The sequence below is a fragment of the Aythya fuligula genome, chromosome 11 (genome assembly GCF_009819795.1).
Source record: "Aythya fuligula isolate bAytFul2 chromosome 11, bAytFul2.pri, whole genome shotgun sequence".
Lineage (NCBI taxonomy): Eukaryota > Metazoa > Chordata > Aves > Anseriformes > Anatidae > Aythya > Aythya fuligula.
The window spans coordinates 15,565,647-15,585,324 of NC_045569.1; the positions used below are offsets into that span (position 1 = coordinate 15,565,647).

The 19,678-nt window shown below is 46.6% G+C and overlaps 1 protein-coding gene across 2 annotated transcripts in view; it reads left to right on the top strand.

Annotated features, from left to right (window-relative positions):
• CHD2 (chromodomain helicase DNA binding protein 2) overlaps positions 1–19,678 on the top strand; it is a 54,909-nt gene that overhangs the window by 21,951 nt on the left and 13,280 nt on the right. For both annotated transcript variants that reach the window (XM_032194555.1, XM_032194554.1), the window contains exons 5-26: positions 911–972; positions 2,322–2,444; positions 2,733–2,882; positions 3,810–3,943; positions 4,609–4,834; positions 5,649–5,749; positions 6,377–6,421; positions 6,591–6,766; positions 7,477–7,601; positions 8,117–8,333; positions 8,917–9,006; positions 9,887–10,077; positions 11,119–11,307; positions 11,653–11,815; positions 12,201–12,353; positions 13,504–13,575; positions 14,649–14,798; positions 15,371–15,519; positions 16,030–16,126; positions 16,817–16,909; positions 17,385–17,558; positions 18,487–18,662. In XM_032194555.1, coding sequence (XP_032050446.1) covers positions 911–972; positions 2,322–2,444; positions 2,733–2,882; positions 3,810–3,943; positions 4,609–4,834; positions 5,649–5,749; positions 6,377–6,421; positions 6,591–6,766; positions 7,477–7,601; positions 8,117–8,333; positions 8,917–9,006; positions 9,887–10,077; positions 11,119–11,307; positions 11,653–11,815; positions 12,201–12,353; positions 13,504–13,575; positions 14,649–14,798; positions 15,371–15,519; positions 16,030–16,126; positions 16,817–16,909; positions 17,385–17,558; positions 18,487–18,662 — 3,056 coding nt within the window. The remainder of the gene's footprint in view (positions 1–910; positions 973–2,321; positions 2,445–2,732; positions 2,883–3,809; positions 3,944–4,608; positions 4,835–5,648; positions 5,750–6,376; positions 6,422–6,590; positions 6,767–7,476; positions 7,602–8,116; positions 8,334–8,916; positions 9,007–9,886; positions 10,078–11,118; positions 11,308–11,652; positions 11,816–12,200; positions 12,354–13,503; positions 13,576–14,648; positions 14,799–15,370; positions 15,520–16,029; positions 16,127–16,816; positions 16,910–17,384; positions 17,559–18,486; positions 18,663–19,678) is intronic.

Sequence of the window (19,678 nt, forward strand, 5' to 3'; positions counted from 1 at the left end):
GTGTGGGGATCTGTTTTTACGGTTGACCAGTTTTTACAAAAATAGGGCTGTGCACAACGAAGATTTTTAGCTATCTCAGCCCGTAGGAGTCGATGACACCCACATTTAAAATAGTTCAGCGAGGAGGTAGAATATCTCGAGATATATTTAGCCAGAAAGACTTCACTGGGGGAGGCTGGGGGGGATGAGCAGGAAGGAAAACAGCAGGGCAGGGTCTGACCCAGCCGCTTCCTCGGCTGCTTTTGCTATGGGAGAAAAACCCAGGAGAGTAAGGAGGACACTTGTGATAAGAACAGTGTATTTTTAAGGAGAACTTCCTTCCTTATAGGAAGTTTCTGTAATGAAAGCAGGGGTCGTAAGGCGTTTGTGTGAGTGCAAGCACAGAAAGCCCTCCCTCCCAAACATCACAGGGCACAGAGCAGACCTGATGCTCACTTTGTGTCCTAGCTGAGCAGCCCTCTCTCCGTGGCTTTGTCCCCAGGACCCGAGCAGGGCAAGGTTTGGAGGTTCAAACGTGTCCGTCGCTGTGTGACCCCCGGGGTACCGCACGCTGCAGGGCTGCTGCCCACTGGCACCGCCAGGTGCTGGAGGTGGACGCTGGGTGGGTGGCCGTGCACATCCCAGCCCCAGCGACCCTGCTGTTGATATTGCATTGGGGCTTTCAGCCTTTTCCTGCTCTGTGCTGAGAGCAGGGGCTCCAGCCCTGCAGCCGAAGCAGCACGGGGGGACTGGTGTGGGGCTGCTGGTGGCTATTCTGCAGCCCCATCCCATCAAAACATCCCCTAATGCCGCCGTGAAAGCACTGGGGCTGCGTCTGAGGTCAGGCCACGTGCATGCCTTTCAGTTGTGTCCTTGAGGAGACGGTCCGGGGCGAAGCCTACAACCTGATTTTCTCTCTTTTCAATTGAAGGCAAGTAGCGAATCTGAAAATGAGAGCCCCAAACGAAGAGGCCAGAAGCAAATGAAAAAAACGTGAGTTTCTGGGAAAGGGGTTTTGAGTAGTGGCACTTTGTTTTCTTTTCTTCTGTTCTATTGTTTTATTTTATTTTTCAGAATAGTAGTAATTGTTTGACAGGCACTGTCAAGTTGGAAAGCTTGTAAAATTAATTAATAATTTCAGTAATAACACTTTGGATGATTAAAATGAAGTATGAATGTGAACCTTTGGATGGCTGCAATTTCCCAACTTCTCTATTGTTTTCCCACTTTGCCTATGCCAGGGAACCAGAACAAGTCAGGTTCATTTTTTGTTGTCAGTCTTTCACTTCATTGTGTTACTTTTTCTCATTCAGGGGTACTTCAAATAGTTTAATCCTCGCTCCTCTCCCATTTTTAATGAATGGAGAATAAAATGCCAAATCACTATCTTTTTTTATCTTTTATAACCTTCTGATAAGATGCGAGACCTTCCAGAAAGGACATTTTGGATGTCCCGGATGTCCCATCAAAATATCATTTAAATTATGTTTTGCTGCTGTTTCCATCTAATGAGCACCTCTGAGTTTTTCTACACACAAGTGTACTGAAGAGAGCTACCAAGCTCCCTGCTGGAGAAAACCTAAACACAGCAGGATGCCCCTTGGTCCCTGCTCCCTTTCTCCTTTCTTGTCTTTTAATTTCTCATTCAGCTGCATACAGCGGTGCAGAACAAGATGAAGGGGAATAAGGGGCAGGGACAAGGGGAATAATCCCCGTGGACTCCCCATGTACCCCATGGAGAGAGGAGGGCAGGTCAGAGCTAAATCTTGCTCCGAGTTGCTGGTGAAGAACCTGCTTACTTTCACAAGTAGCACCAGTGGGATTTGGCTTCAGCCTTGGAAACTTTACTTACTTAAAGCTAACTGGCATGAGACTTCCTGCCCTGTTTGCTGGGCTACGAGGGGAAAGTGTATCTGTGCACCTTGTGGCTCATAAACTGTAAGTGAAAGCGAGCACTTCTGAGAAATATCTGTCTGTTTGAAACCACCTTGAAGGTTTTTCCACCTCGTTTCAGAAATGCATGTGTGGAAATGAAAAATAAATAAATTGAAGTGCTTCACCACCCCGCTGTTTGAAGCATAGTCCTGCCACATGCAGTGTTGTAGCACGTGGTGAGAGCCATTCATGTTCACGGCATATTGCCACTGTGTAGCTAAGATGTAGGTGACGAGACCTATTCCTAAAAACAGAAGATTGCAGCATCAGTTCCCCCGTGCATCACAGTATTTTTTTTCTCATAATTATGGCCTGCTGGTATTAACCTAGATGGCTCGGATGCCTTCTTAGCCGAGCATTTCTGTTGAAATATGGTGGCCCTTGATGACCTACATTTCTGACCACAGAAATAAATGGAAAAGAGAGGTCTCTGGTGAAGAAGAGGATGAAGATGGAGGGGAGCAGGGCACCAGTGCAGAGAGTGAGCCTGAACCGAAGAAAGTTAAAGCAAGAAGACCTGCCCAGAGGAGGTAAGGAGTGGTTGGTTCAGTCTGTATCTGCATGTCTTTCCTGCCTGTGCTGGGGGAGAGAGGCAGTTTCTATTTGTTGCTAAAGAATGTTTTCTTCAATATTACCCTCGATTATGAGCCTGTGGACCTAGTTATTGTGTGAGCGATGCAGTGGTTGCCATGGTACTTAGAGCAGGCTAAGTCTCTAGGAGTCTCATATTTGAAATTTGTGCTTTTTTAAAGGCTTACCAACATGGATGTTTATGTAAAACCCACTGTATTATAGCTTTCTGCTAATACTTATTTTAGAACAGTGGCCAAAACCAACGTTAAAAAGCCTCACAAACCCCAGCGTGGGAAGAAGAGAAAGAAACCGGACTCATCTGAAGATGATGACGACGATGAAGACGATGAGACCCCCAAGAGACAAACTCGACGAAGAGCAGCCAAAAATGTCAGGTAACGAGGAGTGTGAGGTGGCTTGCTGATGAGAGCTGGTGGGCTGGGGAAGAGGGCACCCCAAATTCCCTGCCCCAGGCACTGACAACCTGTATGACCCCACAGAGAGATCCTGTAGGTATCTGTTGTCTGAGATGGGGCTTTCAACAGGTTCACGCTGCAAGCATCTGACTTCTCTTTACCTTGGTTTGCCAGCTGTAAAGCAGGAAATATTTACCAGTTTCTCTTAGAGAAGCACAAGGAGGTTTGCTTAATGTTTCTAAAACACTCTCAAATGAGATTAAGAATTGCACATAATAGGTTAAAATGAGTAGGAGGGAGCAGCTCTGTTAGACTGGGGCAATTGTCTGAGATGGCTGATAAGTAATTCCTTAGGACAGAGCATTGAGACATGGTGGAGGCAAAGCATTATCCATTCCCCAATACACCTTCTTGCCGTCTGGCAGTCACCTCAAAAGGGACTTGCAAAGAGCCAGCAGAAGAATATTTTTGGGTTGTTCACTGTTCATCAAAGATGAGATGTGTAGTTCCTAGGGCAGCGTAGCACCTGAGCAGCCTTTCAGTGCTCTGCAACCTGTGTTATTAAATGTAAAATAATCTGTCACTGGATAGAAGAGGCTTTGTTGTGGTCTTACGTTGCTTCTGCTGCAGGGATTGCTCCACTTCCTCATGAAGCATCTGGTGTTGGCCATGATCAGAAACATTACATGGACATGATGCACTATTGCTCTGATAAAGCGTAGCTGCTATCTGTGTGTCTCAGGGAAAAATACTGAATGGCTGATTTAAGAGATGCGTGTGCTGAACATGCACTGAGCCCCAGGATAAATGCTGGAAAAGGCTTGCTCCGCTCCATGCCACTCTGTGTGTTTCTGGACTGGGAAGAGTCAAAGGCTTTTTTATCAGTTTGGTTTTGATCTTGTTCAGTTACAAAGAAGATGATGATTTTGAGACGGATTCTGATGACCTGATAGAGATGACTGGGGAAGGAGCTGATGAACAGCAAGACAACAGTGAAACTATTGAGAAAGTCTTGGACATCAGGCTTGGAAAAAAAGGAGGTGCGTAGCTCTGGAAAAAGACTTTATTTCTGATTTCAGTCATGCACTCTCTGTTTCTCGTCAACTGGTCCAATGCTTTTGCGACTTTGAAGCCTTCCAGTGGGGCTCAGGGTTATTTCAGTGCTCTTCACGCTTTCGCCTGTGCCTCTTATTTCTTCCTTCTAGCAGCTTTTGTAAAAATCTACCATTGAAAAACCTAAAATGTCAAGTTTATGTGCTTGGCAGCTTTCTTTTAGCGTGCACGCATTTTAAAGATGCAGTCATTGTTCTGCAAGTTCTTGCTTTTCTCTTCCTTAAAAGATAAAATAGCTCTTCCAGTAGAGTCAGTTTTCATAGCTGCATTGACAAAGCCACAATGGAAATAAAGCTGATGTTTTGTTCTCATAGCCTCACAAAAGTGTTTTTGTAAAACTGAACGGTCTTGGGTATTTTCAAGAGACCTTTGAATTATATTTAAAGAAAAGGCATTTATGATAGAGAGATTTAAAAAGATCCTGTTGTGTGGAAAACTTTTGTATGCCTGTCTCATTGGGTGGACGAATCCGTAGAATATTCTTTGTGCTGTCACAAAGGATGCATTAGAAAAAATAACTTCCTCCTCTAACGCAGTTCATGTCCAGTGCTTTTTAACAAAGGTACCAACTGCAGCCTGATTTCTTTTGCAGCCACTGGTGCTTCCACCACAGTGTATGCAACTGAAGCCAATGGCAACCCAAGTGCTGACTTTGACCCTGAAAAGGATGAGGGAGAAGTTCAGTACCTGATCAAATGGAAAGGCTGGTCATACATCCATAGCACATGGGAGAGTGAAGAGTCCCTGCAGCAGCAGAAAGTCAAGGGCCTGAAAAAGCTAGAGAACTTCAAGAAAAAAGAGGAGGAGATCAAGCAATGGTATGCTTTACTTCGACCGATGATTTCGCCTTGGGAGAATCTTTTAGCCAGAGGTTTTACACCGTCAGGGCTGAAAACATTTGATTTTTTCTTGCAAAGCATATTCCATCCAAAGCAACTGTTTTCAGTGTGCAACACTCGTGTCTCTTTGCTTGTTGATCAACATCCCCATCATAGAAATGATGCCTGTGGCCATGGTATTAAAAGAGAGAGGAGACAGAACTTCACATATTGCCAATTCCCAGGCTTATACGTTGGGTAGCTGACAACAAATAAAAGGTGTACCTGGCCCAGGAGGTGGCATAAGGGCTCATGGATAGCAGTGAGACCTTGCGTGCTAAACCAAGCAGCTGTGCTGGAAAACAGGGCTCATCACAGGGCAGGCTGTTGAATTTTGCTTTGCAGGCTGCTTCAAGGCAGCCTTGTTAATTATGGGCTCGTCTATATGTACGTTTTTGTCTGACCTCCCCAAGAAAAATAAAGGGGGCTACTGTGTGTTTCTAAAGCGATAAAGCTGGAGTAGCAGCTTCCATCCCTGATTGTTTGATTCAGATTTTTGTGGCTGATTCTTGCAGCAGGATAAGGAGTCATTTACCAGGGAGACAATATTAGCCTCTATGACATTCGCTTCCCAGTAATATTTTATAATTATAGGAAACTTTAAGAAATATAGATATCAAATAAGCAGTAGTCTGCTTCAGTGACTTAATTCCATAACCATATAAGAAAATAAAATTTCTATACATTGCCTCAATGAGCATTATGACGTTACAGAAGCATTATAATCTCTTTTTATTTTTCTTTTTGCATATAGGCTGGCCAAGGTATCCCCTGAAGATGTGGAATATTTCAACTGCCAACAGGAGCTGGCTTCAGAGCTGAACAAACAGTATCAAATAGTGGAGAGAGTAATTGGTAAGTGAACCCAACGCTCTTGTAAAGGGGTGAAGTAAGACTTGGGAACTTTAATTTCTACTGACAGCAAAATGAGCATAAGGCTCCCTTTTTCTCCTTTTATTCCTGTATCACTGGAGAATTAGTGTGTGAGATTTAGGGACTGAACAGTAGCTCTGCAGGTTTACAATTATCTATCTACAAGCAATGCTGGTCACTTGCCCTTTTCTTGCTTTGAAGTATGGGATGATACACCCAGCTTCCAGGGGCTCGCTGAAGTTGCTGCTGCTGGTGAAGTCTTTTGACTTCAATCAAGGTGTTTGCAGAAGCACAGGCCTGGTGCTGTCAGGACTACTTTCCGTGACATTGTGGTTAAGGATGTGGTTAGGCTGCAAGGCAGCTCAGGGGTTAGATTTTCATGATTACTTACTTATTAAAAATAAAAACGGGGCTTAGCACTTCACTATTATTACAGAAGTATCAGTCAGAGGTGCCGGCATCCAGTTGCTTTGGGAATTGGCCTGGAGAGTTGTTTAACCTATTTCCACCCAATTCCTCTCAAAAATGCATGTGGTCCTCTGTCTGTCCTGCTCCCCCTGCTGGCTGCCAGCACATAAACCCTTGCTTCCCTTGTGTCTCCAACCACAGCCGTGAAGACCAGCAAGTCTGCAACGGGGCACGCTGACTTCCCAGGTAAAGGAGCACTCTTTGGCCTCTCTACACTTTTCCTATTAGCCAAGACCTGTCTTGTGGTTGTAGGGGTGGTTCAGACTGCCCTTGTGAACTACGCTTGTGGTTCAGCCACAGAACCGCAGTTGCTGATGTTTGGGCTTTTTTTTTTTGGTGTGTGCATATTTTGCAGCAAACAGTCGCAAAACATCCTCAAATGACCCTGAATACCTGTGCAAGTGGATGGGGCTGCCCTACGCGGAATGCAGCTGGGAAGATGAGGCTTTGATAAGCAAGAAATTTCAGCACTGCATTGACAGCTTCAACAACCGTAACAACTCCAAAACAATTCCTACCCGGGACTGCAAGGTTTGCTTGTTTCTCTTCTCTCCTCTTGCTCTGTTTCTCCAGGCTGGGTGATGACACAAACAATAGGAACATAAAGTTTTGTCAGGATAAATGTCAGAGAACATGTCCCCATCTTCCCACCAGCGTTTGAATCGCTGTCTGCTGTTCTTGTACTTTAGACAGAGATGTGAACCCCTTTTGGTTTCATTTGCTCTGCACAGTGAGCATATTATGTCCCCCTGCGGAGTGAGAGGCTTAATTAATCCTTGCAAAGTGCTTCCTCCTCAGGAGGAGCTGCTGTAGCCAGGCAAAGTTTTAATATCAGTTGAACGGAAAAACAGCACAGCTGGGGAAAGAGGAAGTCTGCAAGACACTGATACAGTGGAGGAGAGGGATGGAGACAGTGGGAGAAAAAAAAAAAAAAAAAAAAAAAAACAGAAAAGGCCAAAAAGGAAAGTGGAACTTGTTCCATCCAGTGTACATTATGTACAGCTAATTGCACTCTTGGGAGGACTTGCAGCTCTGATCATCAGAACTGGAGGAAGGCAGGAAAACAGAACACTGATGAGTGGTGTCTGAACTGCAGACACAAGAAGTGGCTAGGAAAACAAAAATGAACATTAGCTGATGAGCCAATCTACATTCCTCACCAAACCCACAGATTTCATTGCTGAATTTTCAGCCTTACCTGGTCTTTTTCTCCAGTGGGCTTATGGTGTCATCTTTTTCAGGTACTGAAGCAGAGACCAAGGTTTGTTGCCTTGAAGAAACAGCCTTCTTACATTGGTGGTGAGAACCTGGAGCTGCGAGACTACCAGCTGGAGGGCCTCAACTGGCTCGCTCACTCCTGGTGCAAGTACGTACGGATGCTTTCTGAAGCTCTGGTCAGCACTGCAAATGAGCCACACTTGTTTTGGGTGTCCTGATTTTTATCGCAGTAGGATCTGGCCCTCTTGTTCTCAAGTGAGATCTTTATGAAGCCTGCTTCTGCAGCTTGAAGTATTTCAAGTTTTTTCACACCTAGTTGCATTGTAGGTGGAACAAGGAAAGCAGAAAATAACTGTTTTCTGCCTCAGCATGCTTGCACACTTGTTGAAGTCTTTGAGAAATGTCCTTCTAAAATTAGGCCACTGGTTCCCTTCTCCCTGTGCCTTCATCCTTCCATGCCAGTTTGGAGTGGTTGTAATCTGCTCCTTTTTGCAAGCTGCTGTCTGGTATCTCTGGGATCCACTCACAAGCGTTCATACAAATGTTTTTGCACTGCTCTCTTTCTGTCTGTTGTGGGTTGCTATTTGTGCTAGCGCACAGTATGTTAGCAGTGGCACAAACACATAGTCAAACAGTATTTGTGTGTGTTCTCTTCCTGCACAGGAACAACAGCGTGATCCTGGCTGATGAAATGGGCCTGGGGAAGACAATTCAGACAATATCATTCCTGTCGTACCTCTTCCACCAGCACCAGCTGTACGGCCCTTTCCTGGTGGTGGTACCTCTGTCGACTCTCACCTCGTGGCAGAGAGAGTTTGAAGTGTGGGCGCCTGAGATAAACGTGGTAGTTTACATCGGAGACCTCATGAGCAGGAACATGGTGGGTAATCAGAAAGCGGAGGGCGTGGGGTTGGATGGAAATGCTGGGTGCAATGCAGCAGCTTCTGTGTAGCATGTGTGTGTGTGACATGCCATCTGCTGGAGAGTACCGACAGTCCTGTGGGTAGTTAGAGCTGGTTGTAGCTGAGCACTTGGGTGGAATTCCCTGCTGTAGGGACTTTGCTACCTTATTTTTCCCCCTTAGAGTGAGCACAGGAGTACTGGCCTCCCCTAGAGGATCTGGAGACCACTAGGCTGAAACGTGCTGCAGGGCATAACTGCCAACCTTGTCCATCTGCTCTGAATTATTCAGACAAGGCGGCACACAAATGTTGTGAGTCTAGTGGTGGCAGTAGTGACATGGTGGGGGAATGTCACAACAGCAAGTTGTTTGACCTTATTTTGGTGCTTGTGTAAGAGCCATGCGTGCAGTAAAACAAGCTGCTCCTTGGACACCCTTTGCTCATCAAATGTCACGTTCAGCAACAGGGCTTGGACTCGGTTGGAGTCTCCAGCTATAGCTACACTCAAATAACACCTGTTAACTCCTTCCCTTCAGTAATGTTGGTTGTCTCCTCTTGCAGATACGTGAATATGAGTGGATCCACTCTCAGTCTAAAAGGTTGAAGTTCAATGCACTTATCACAACATACGAGATCCTCCTCAAAGACAAGGTGAGTAATGGGCCAAGGGTGTTTTATTTAGGTCACCTCTTGCTTGTAACTGAGGAAGCCACCCTCTGAGTGGGTTGGACAGAGGGTAGAGGGTGTGTGGGTAGTGGGCAGAGGGTTTGTTGGACACTCGCTGCATATTCACCCTGGTACTGTGGCAGTTGTATTAATTTTTATAAGACACCAAGCAGAGCTGTAGTGGGATTTTACCTGGTTTAATTTAGACTAGTTAAGAGGGCAAAGCATTACAGTGAACTGCTGGCACAGGGCTTCCAATATCTGGATTTTCACACTTAGGCAAAATCTGTCTGCTTAGGAAATAGGCATCAACTCTGTCAGTGCATCATCAGGTCCTAGGAGAAAACAAGAAGCTTAACACTAGTGAAAAAAAATAATCAAAACTCTCAGGTTGCCATAACTTACAGAGTTTTATATATAGCTATATATAAAAGTGTTACATGCTACTGCTCTGATCATGTCAGTGAGGCCAGTGCCATAACAGGGCCCCATGGCCATGGAGAGAGAGAGGAACTGGGGCCTGGGAGAGGACTGCATTCTCTGGGTAAAGAAAAGGTGGATCAAAATAGATGTACTTGCAGGAATGCCATTCAGACGTGGCAGGAGTGCTAGGCAGTGTGGCTGTTTTTCACCGTTACAGCAAATCAACTATGGTCTGGGCACCCTGGTCCCCAAATTTTATTTTTAAGAAACTCCTGTGAGCCCAACTCCTTTGGTGGGTTCTGCGCAGGGGCTGGGGCAGGACTCCCTGGAAAAGGAGACACGACAGCGCTTTGTGGCCATGGAGAGAGAGGCATGAGCAGTGTGGTGGGACTCATCTGACCCAGCATATATATATATATGTATTTAAATTCTTTTCCTTCAGGCTGTTTTGGGAAGTATTAACTGGGCCTTTCTAGGCGTGGATGAAGCCCATCGGTTGAAAAATGACGACTCTTTGCTGTACAAAACGTTGATTGACTTCAAGTCCAACCACAGGCTGCTGATCACCGGCACCCCACTTCAAAATTCACTCAAAGAGCTCTGGTCCCTGCTTCATTTCATCATGCCAGAGAAGTAAGTCTCCTTTTGGAGAAAGACTTTTTTGCTTCAGAAAATACCTTTGTGTGTCTTTTCTTGTCCATCAAATAGACGGAGGGAGAGCAGAAAGACTGAAACCCTGAATTAAACTCAGTGGAATTAGACCAGTGAAAAGGGAACAAACACTTGTAGGGGAAACGAGAGGTTAAATGACTAACACAAAGAGTATTTCTGGCACCAAATTGAATGGGGAAACCTAATACATGTCTTTCAAATCTGTTTGCTGTCTTAGTGCCATCTCTAAAAAGCTAAACTTGTTTTAAGCAATCATCTCAACCATTTTTGAGGTTTCCGGTACAATGCGGTTCAGCCATCCTCGCCAAACATTTTTATGGCGGTCCCTGGGAGTATTGCTCGAGGACAGTGGTGTCTAGCTGATTGTTTGCATGCCCACATTATAACAAATGTTTTGTTTTCTTAAAACGAAATGGGCTGTGTGCAATGCTAAGGCTAGGACGAGCATGCCCCCAGACTCACCCAAATGATGTTTGACTGTACAAAGAGCTATACCCAAAATTCTTTTTGTTGGAACACAGAAAGATTGAAAGCAGAGATTTAAGGTCTCATGAACAGAGAAGAGCAGTTCTCCAAGTTTCAAAGGAGCTGTTAGAGGAAGCAGCAGTCCAAAAAAGCCATCAGAGCAGTGTAAAACAGAATTTGGTTGCCTAAGGGGTGGTTGATGTGGGACTTTCAGAAACTGCTACTTGGTAAATGCTACCAGGAGACATCGGAGGAGAATATTGGAAAGCCTGGGATTTTTGGAACTGGGAGTCAATGAGGAGCTATGGAGCTCAAAGATAAAATATTTGGAAGGTACTTAAACCCGGAGAGCTTCTAGCTGTGCTTCCAGCCTGTTCAGTTAACCAGAGTAGAGCAAACATTTTATCCTCCACTGTGTCTCCATCAAACTGGTGGGCTCTTGTCTTGTCGTGCAGTGTGAGCATATCTGATATGTGCTCTTTGATACCATGAGACAATATTTTCTGACCCCTTTCTACTACTGATTTCTGTTGCTAGGTTTGAGTTCTGGGAGGATTTTGAAGAAGATCACGGGAAAGGTAGAGAGAACGGCTACCAGAGTCTTCACAAAGTCCTGGAGCCCTTTCTCCTGCGCAGAGTGAAGAAGGATGTGGAGAAATCTTTGCCAGCCAAAGTGGAGCAGATCCTCCGGGTGGAAATGTCTGCTCTGCAGAAGCAGTATTACAAGTGAGTCGCTTATTAAGTTACTGGGAGTACCGGCAGAAATGGGAGCAGCTTTCTGTGTGACTTGGGAACATGTTTCGTGGAATGCATTTTGGGACAGTAAAGCTCCCTGCAGAATTGTGGTGCTGTTTAATATTTAACTGTAATACCATCAAGAGGAAAGTAAGATCAGGGTTTCTAGTGAGGAGGAAAAAGCAGAATCCTCTGGAGGAAGTGAGGAGAGATGGAGGGAAGAGAGTAGACTGATGCCTGAACTAGGATGTCCCTGTGGGTTTTGCTCCTCTCAGGCTCCAGCATGCCTTCTTTGCACTGTGAAGTGATTTGGCCTGTTTATTTTCCTGCCTGTAGGTGGATTTTGACAAGAAACTACAAGGCTCTTTCGAAGGGAACAAGAGGGAGCACATCTGGTTTCCTGAACATTGTGATGGAGTTGAAAAAGTGCTGCAACCACTGCTACCTTATCAAACCTCCCGAGGAAAACGAGAAAGAGAATGGCATTGAGACCCTGCAGGTGGGCAGCGCTCTTGGTTATGGCTTTTCCTTAACTTTCCCCTTCCTCCCATCCTCTCACCAAGATAAAACCAGGTGAGGCTTTAGCTTCAGCTGCCCCTGTCCATTGGAAATAGTCCTCACAGCTGAGGCGCAGGATCTCCTGCCCTCCCCTTCCACCATAGGCAACATATTGTGGGATCTTGTGCAGGAGGAGCATGCAGTATGAGACTTATCTTGGATAATTTACTGTGTGTGTGCCTTCCACTGTGTGAACCCAGGTGATTTGATTAGAGAGGTGTGGGAGAAGCGTGGCTCCCAAAGAAGCAGGTCTCTGCGTGTCTCTGTGTGGTATACACAAGGGTAAGGTTGGAAAGCATCAGCTGGACTGACGGTTACTTCTTCAGTCTCTGATCAGGAGCAGTGGAAAGCTAATTCTCTTGGACAAGCTGCTGACCAGGCTGCGAGACAGAGGCAACCGAGTGCTGATCTTCTCCCAGATGGTGAGGATGCTGGACATCCTGGCAGAGTACCTGACTATCAAACACTACCCTTTTCAGGTGAGAAACACCAGCATGGAAAACAGTGGGGTTCACCTGAAAATAAGGAGGGAGCCTGGGCAATGAGAGGCACTCAGGTTCCTGGAGGCTGGGCTGACTGGAATTACAGGTGGCACTGAAATACACTGGAGGGAACTGGGAGGTCCCTTCATTTCAGTGTGGCACTCCAGGAAGGGAACATATGGAGAGGCAGAAACCAGCTGAGAGCGTGGGATGCCTCGCTCACTGTCTGATGCTGCCCCTTGGATGTGGCACTTCCTTTTTTGTGGATGTTTTGCCTGCTGTAAGTGGGCATAATGATGTATCCTTTGAGAGCTATAGACAAGGACTGCTCTTATAATGGCTTGGTACTGCTGTTCATAAAGTAAGAGTCTAAATGATGGGGAGAATCCTGTACAACGGATTCAAACACTTGTTGGTGGGTGTTAATCACTAAACCAGCTTGTGGATTGCACACCCTGCCTAACAGAAACCCCTTGTACTCCGTGATCCATTTCTCTAGCTGAGATAACTGATGTGCTCATGTTAAAAGCCCTTGTGTGCAGATGTCCCTACATCTACCAGCAGGTGGTTTTGTGCAGAGGGCTCTCAGCCCTGGAGCTTGCTTCCCTTGCTGGCTCTCTGAAGCTATTTAGGGATGTTGATATCCGTATTTTTTCAACCTGAGGTGGCTAATGGGTCCTGGGCAGTTTGTTTCTGTCTGACTGATGCTGGCTAGCCAGCCCTTTTGCTGTTTTTCTGGACTTGTACCACTTCCTGAAGGTTGCTGCGAGGGACACGTTCCCAGCATACGAGACCTCAATAAATTAAGCCCCATCTCTGCAAAACACCTCCTCTGCCAGGCCCCTGCTTTGGCCTTCGTCCCGTGATAAACCCCGAGGAGAGGATAGCAAACACAGAGATCCTGGCTGGGAGCCTGTAACGGGAGCTGCAGTGTCACCCGCTGCGTGACTGCTGCCCGAGCATGCCCCCCTCCTGCCCTCGCACGCAGCAGGTTAAGGCAGCCCAGTTCCTTTTAATTGGCGGCTATTTTTAAGGACTAAATGCTACGGGCAGGGGAGGGGGCTGTCAGCCTCCCAGAACTTGGGTGCCACGGTTCCTCAGGGCTCCTTTACCTTCTTTCTTTTATCATTATTGTCGATTTTTCCAGCGCTTGGACGGCTCGATCAAAGGGGAGATCCGAAAGCAGGCGCTGGACCACTTCAACGCCGATGGCTCTGAGGTAGGGCAGGGGGGATGTTCCGGCCTCCCGAGGGGTCAGGGTGGGCTGCAGGTCCCAGCTGCCAGGAGGGGATTAAGTTCAGTTCGTTTCTTTTTACAGGACCCCTGTCACTTTTAAAGACGTAGCTACAGCTTGTTTTGCACCCATCCGTATTGCTTGTTTTAAACCTCCCACACCCAAATAACGGGGCTGCAAGGCACAGCTCCACATAGTCCCAAAGAGGCCGGGAAGAGCCTGAACTTAGCAATTCTCTCCTTACGGTCTGGGGAATGAGACGGCTGCTAAATAAATCCTCCAGTCTGCAGCTGGTTTGGAATATGAAATGGCAAAGGGGAAGTTTGAAGTGTGGGCAGGCAGTGGGGTCTGGTGTCGGAGGTGAGTCTCCGGTGTAATAGGAGAGGGCATCCCGAGCCTCTCCTGGGGCGTGCTGACTCACAGGGAGGGTGCAGGGCGCTCGCTTTTGGCCATCTCCCAGCCACGAGAAGTGTCCAGCCTCACTCCAGGAGCCTGGACTGAGGGCTGACAGGCGATGCAGAAGGTGCTTCGTGGTGCTGGGGAAGGTAACAAATAAAAGCCAGGAGGAAGCAGCAGTGGCGGCAGGAGAGCAGGGAGCAGGAATGCCCGTAGAAGCTGCCCTTTCCCCTCTGCTGGGGGCATCCACCAGGGCTCAGACATCCCGGCTCTGTCCTGGCAGCCTGTCCCCTTGGCAGTGACTCAAACAGTTCGTGTTCGGAGCTGATCTCACCCCCAGCGGGCTTCAGACAACAAAAAGCACGTGTCTGCCTGCTGCCTTCGCAGGGGGCTGGTGGGCATGGTCTGACCTTCGGAGGTGACTCCAAGGTGCCCTTGCCCTGAGCTGTTTGCGTTGCCCTCCCACAAGGATGCATGCTGGCCCCTCCTGGAGCAGCACACCTCTCCCTTCTGCCTTGGCTTTGAGCCTTTTCCTGCTTTGTAGAGAAGTACAAGCACACCACAGCCTCCATCCATTTCCTTGCACAGCTCTGTAGTCACAGTTACTGTTTTACGTCCACAGTTACGGGCTGGCTGACTTGTGTGTTGTTTTCCCCCTGTAGGACTTCTGTTTCTTGTTGTCAACACGAGCTGGAGGACTAGGAATTAACTTGGCCTCTGCTGACACTGTCGTTATCTTTGACTCGGACTGGAACCCCCAAAATGATCTTCAGGCTCAGGCTCGGGCTCACCGCATCGGACAAAAGAAGCAGGTCAGGAGAGTTATCTGGCTCATTTGCTCTGTGGCTTCAGCAAGTACATGTAAATGGGCTCCCCCCTTGCCAGAGCTGCTGAAAACATGGCCTTTTTGCCCCCAAACCTCGCCCCAGTACCATCAACCCAAGAGAAACTCATTTAAAGACAAGGAAACCAAAAATTGGCCCAAACTGTTGGCTTTTGGTTCTTGTATAGTTCAAAACCAAGAACCCAGCTGGGGGCATCACACTTCTTTGCCTCACTCTGCCCTAGAAAGTAGGATATCCTTCTTTTTTAGGGTTTTATTAGATACATGAAAAGTTTGATGCTAATTTGGATTTAGAGTGATTTTTTCCAGAATATTTTTATCTTACGTACACTACAAGCTCTGTGTTAACCAGTCTGATATTACATGGTCCCCCTGAGATACAGAAGAATGTGCTTATTTTTATTCTAAAAAGACACATCTGTACATGAAAGGACCATGTCAGCAGGGGAGTCTCCTCTGAAACAACTCAGGGAGGCATTACTGTGTCAGCACAGCGTGTTCAGCTCCTGGAAACAGCTTTGTTCTTCTCTCACCCTTCAGGTGAATATTTACCGGCTGGTCACAAAGGGTACGGTAGAGGAGGAGATCATTGAGAGGGCCAAGAAGAAAATGGTGCTGGATCATTTGGTGATCCAGCGTATGGACACCACTGGCCGGACTGTTCTGGACAACAACTCTGGGCGATCCAAGTAAGCAATTGTGTTCGGAGGCAGAGAGTTCTGATACAGCATGTGGCGTAACCAGCTTCCCCTTCTGATACCTCCCAATATTTATTTGATAGGGTATGGGGGAGAAGAGAGCTTCCACTAATAAATAAAGGCACCTTCCAGTAATTTGGCTCATGCAGTCATTAATTTGGACACGTAGGATAAAGATGATCAGAGATTGAAAGGCATTGCCTGTTTTTCCTTCAGTTTTTCTCCCAGAGATCATCCTGGTCTAAGAAAAGCTGTTGGTGGTATCAGGGAACAGCTGCAGTGACCTCAGACTCTTCCCAATTCTCCTCAATAGATAGAGGTTTCTCCTCTAACAGTAGATGCCCATGCCAGAGCAGGAAAGATGAATAAAAAGGCTTCTTCTTAGTGCTGGGGAGAAAGCTTGCTTCTTGCTTTAATTAGGAGAAACTTTGGTATGGTTTTGTGCTGTGACAAAGCTGAGTTAACAGCTCCAAACCCTGCTGCATTCTTTTCTGCTTGCAGTTCAAATCCGTTCAACAAAGAGGAGCTGACGGCTATTCTGAAGTTTGGAGCTGAAGATCTCTTCAAGGAGCTTGAAGGGGAAGAGTCAGAGCCTCAGGTAGTTTGAAACTGAAATAACATTGCTGTTGGTAATCCCTCTGTGTCTGCTCCCTCTTTGTACTTGCCCTGTGCTTGAGAGCAGGTTGGTGAATAGGGAGGGTGTGAGTCCCGGGCAGCTGAAGGAAGAGAGCTCTGGGGTGGGGATCAGGGCTGAGAAGAGCCTCCTTGCTGGGGTGAAGGTCACCAAGAGAGCCCCTCAGCTCCCTGGGATTCACGAGCTGGCTATAGCACGGCCTAACGAGGGCTCGCTCCTCTGAGCATCTCTCCAGCCTGCTTCATTTGGGTTGTTCTCACAGAGATGCCGGAGTCAGTAATAAAGTCAAATAGGTCGCTCCCTCCCTTCTCAGCACGGCGTTGCTTGGCAGTTTCTTACTGAGTGCTCTGACCACTTCCCTTAACAGCCCAAGTAGCAGAGCTTCCCCTGAGGGAAACAGCTGATACACCTCACTGCCTGGAAATTTCCCTTGCTGCTTTTATTCTATCACCTGTATTTATACTCTCTCGTACCACTTGAGATAGTTCATCCCTGCCCTGGGTGATGACACCCTGCAGATATTTGCACTTTATTTAGCTCGTATCAGCACAATCCCTATTTAGCTCTCGAACCCCACGAGTCTATTCTCAAAGCCTCTCGGTTCTGCCCGTGCTCGGCCCCTCCGCTTTATCGCTCTTTCTTTCTGACTGGTAGGAGATGGACATTGACGAGATTTTGCGTTTGGCTGAAACACGAGAGAACGAAGTGTCCACCAGTGCCACCGACGAGCTCCTCTCACAGTTCAAGGTACAGACTCTGGGCTCTGATGCGGGGTGCCAAAACCTCTGTCCCCACATCTTGCCACAGTGTTGAGGTCAGTGGTGGACAGAACACGTCAGGCCCGGTGAGAAGTGACCTGTACAGAGCAGTTTTCTGAGGGGCTGTCTGGGTTTGTCAGCTGGGCAGATGTGTAGGTATTCCTTTCCTTTTAAGTGGCCATGAAGGCTGTGAATAAAATGTAGAACTTACCAAATTTGGAAACAAACCCGATAACTTAGCGAGGCTCAGCAGTACTTTTTAAGCTGCACGTACTTCCTCAAGAGCTGTTAGCCCAAAGACATGGCAAAGACCCAGGAATGTAGTGACATAGGGATCAATTATATAGTAATCATGGAAATGTTGGCAAAATTCCTATGGAGAAGAAGCTGAGGCTTAGAAGACAGCTCTGGGGTATTCCTGCCAGGGGTGGGAATTTCTAGAAGTGTTCCTTTGCTTATAAAAGGTGGCCAACTTTGCAACCATGGAGGAGGAAGAGACAGAGCTGGACGAGCGGTCCCAGAAGGACTGGGACGATATCATTCCAGAGGAGCAGAGGAAAAAGGTGGAGGAGGAAGAAAGGCAGAAAGAATTGGAGGAAATCTACATGCTGCCTCGCATCCGGAGCTCGACCAAAAAGGTACAGCACACCTCGAGGAGCCGAGAGGCTGGAGGTCAGAGCTGGCAAAGGCAGCGCTCAAGGGGAAGCTTCCCTGCCATCTGAGTGCTGCTTCCCCTTCTCCAGAGCTGGTTAGGAGTAACCCACAGAGACAGCACATTGGTTTCTTGCTGGCATCATGCATTGGGCCCACGGTTCATAATGCAGTCTGAAAGCCCATACTGGGTTTGGTAAGACTCATGCTGTGTTAGCAAACAGAACCTGTAGTGAGCACAGGGAAAAATAACCAGCTGTATAATGCAGATCTTCAGTGGTTTATGTCGTTTTCAGGCTGCTGCTTTCCCTTGGGCTCCAGAGCTCTCTGCACTATTCTTGCCTAAATGTGGCTCTTGCAGGCAAAAAGCGATACTGTCATCCCAAGTTCATTTTTAGGTGATGTGATCTACCCAAATCCAACAGGGAGCAGGTTGTGCAAGGAAACTCTGTTGGGATTTGGGACTTTTAAGTGTTATGAGCTGTTCTCTGGGATAAGGGGGGAAATTTTTAAGTGAAAATTAAACAGAAGGATAATTTATATCTGATGATTGCAGATTATTTCTGAGGTCTCCTTGTCTTTAAAAAAACCCAGCTATCAAGAAGCCTTAGGAACTGTGGCACAAAACCACAGAAAACCAATGTGTTTTAACATGTCACACTTCAGTAAATCAAAATGCAGTTGTGAAACTGTAAAGACTGTAACGAGAGGATGAGCACTGGAGCCTTAGCTAGCCAGAAACTGCATGAGTGTGTGTACCCACTCTGGTTTGATTACATGGGCTTCTGCACCTTCAGGAAGAGATGCCGAGGTGTTTCAGCCTCAACAAGAAATAGTGCCAGTGCATGAGAAGGATGGAAAAGATTAGCAGATTAGCAGTTGGTAACTGTAGTGCTGTCTTTCTTCTGTGTGCAGGCACAAACGAATGACAGCGAATCGGATGCAGAAACTAAGAGAAGGCTTCAGAGATCGTCTGGATCAGAAAGTGAGACTGATGACACCGATGATGAGAAGAGACCAAAGCGCAGGGGACGTCCTCGGAGTGTTAGAAAAGATACCGTGGAAGGATTTACTGATGCTGAAATCCGGAGGTCAGTGTGAGCACAAGAGACAGCTTAGAAAAATACAGAAACCCCATGCAGGTGTAGAAAAGCCCAAGTTAATCCAGGAGATATTCAGCTATAAGCACATCAGTGGTTTAGGTGAAGCTGTCTCTTCGGGACAGCTTCTGCACTTTTGTATAATTCAGTTTGCTGCTGACTTTAACATTCACATCTGGCCAAAATAGGCTAGATTATCTTTATCTGCAGCGAAACTGGTACCTTCCTAAAATTAATCCTTGTAACTGATCAGCAGGGCTGAGTGGATTGAGCTAATTCCATATTAGACGTAAGATTTTATGTGCCATGAGATGGAGCTGGAGAAGCCCAGAACTCTGGCATTCCTGTCTTTTTTCTGTCTGTAGTCCTGACAATTCAAGTTGAAGTTAAAGGCAAAATAACCCCATGAGAAGCAGTGGTCCAGTCAATCAGAGCAGTAGTATATCCTCTCTGCACTGTGTTCCAGAGGTCAGCTGGGGGCTGAATTCCAAAGTATTCTTTTCTTCTTGTATTTTCTTCTCATTTTTGAGCCTTTCCCTCAGGCTTTTGTCTTAAGGCTCTGCCCAGAGGTTCAGCCAAAGATGGAAAAGGGTTTGTGAGTTTTCCTTGCCTCAGTCTCTGAGAAATGCATTTTTAAATAGGAAATGGTCAAACTTGGTGCATTGTGGTAGCTGCCCCATATCCAGCCCCAAAACCATAGAGAAGGAAGGAGGTGTTGCAATGTGAATATAGCAGCCATTTAGGTTAAAGTTCTGTAGCAGAAAGAGGCTGAAAGAGTGCACGATGAAAAAGAGAAGGGAAAAAATTAACTCATTTAAAAATATTCTGCAGTTGAAGCCACTGGGTCTACTCCAGCACAAAGCCCTGTTCAGTTGCAGCAGTGATGTCTGACTCTTGCCTTGAAGTTGTGTGTTAGTAATGGCAGAGATTTTCACAATAAAAAATAAGAAATAAAAATAAATAACAATCCTTGTCTGCTAGGCTCTGTGACGCATTGCACTACATTT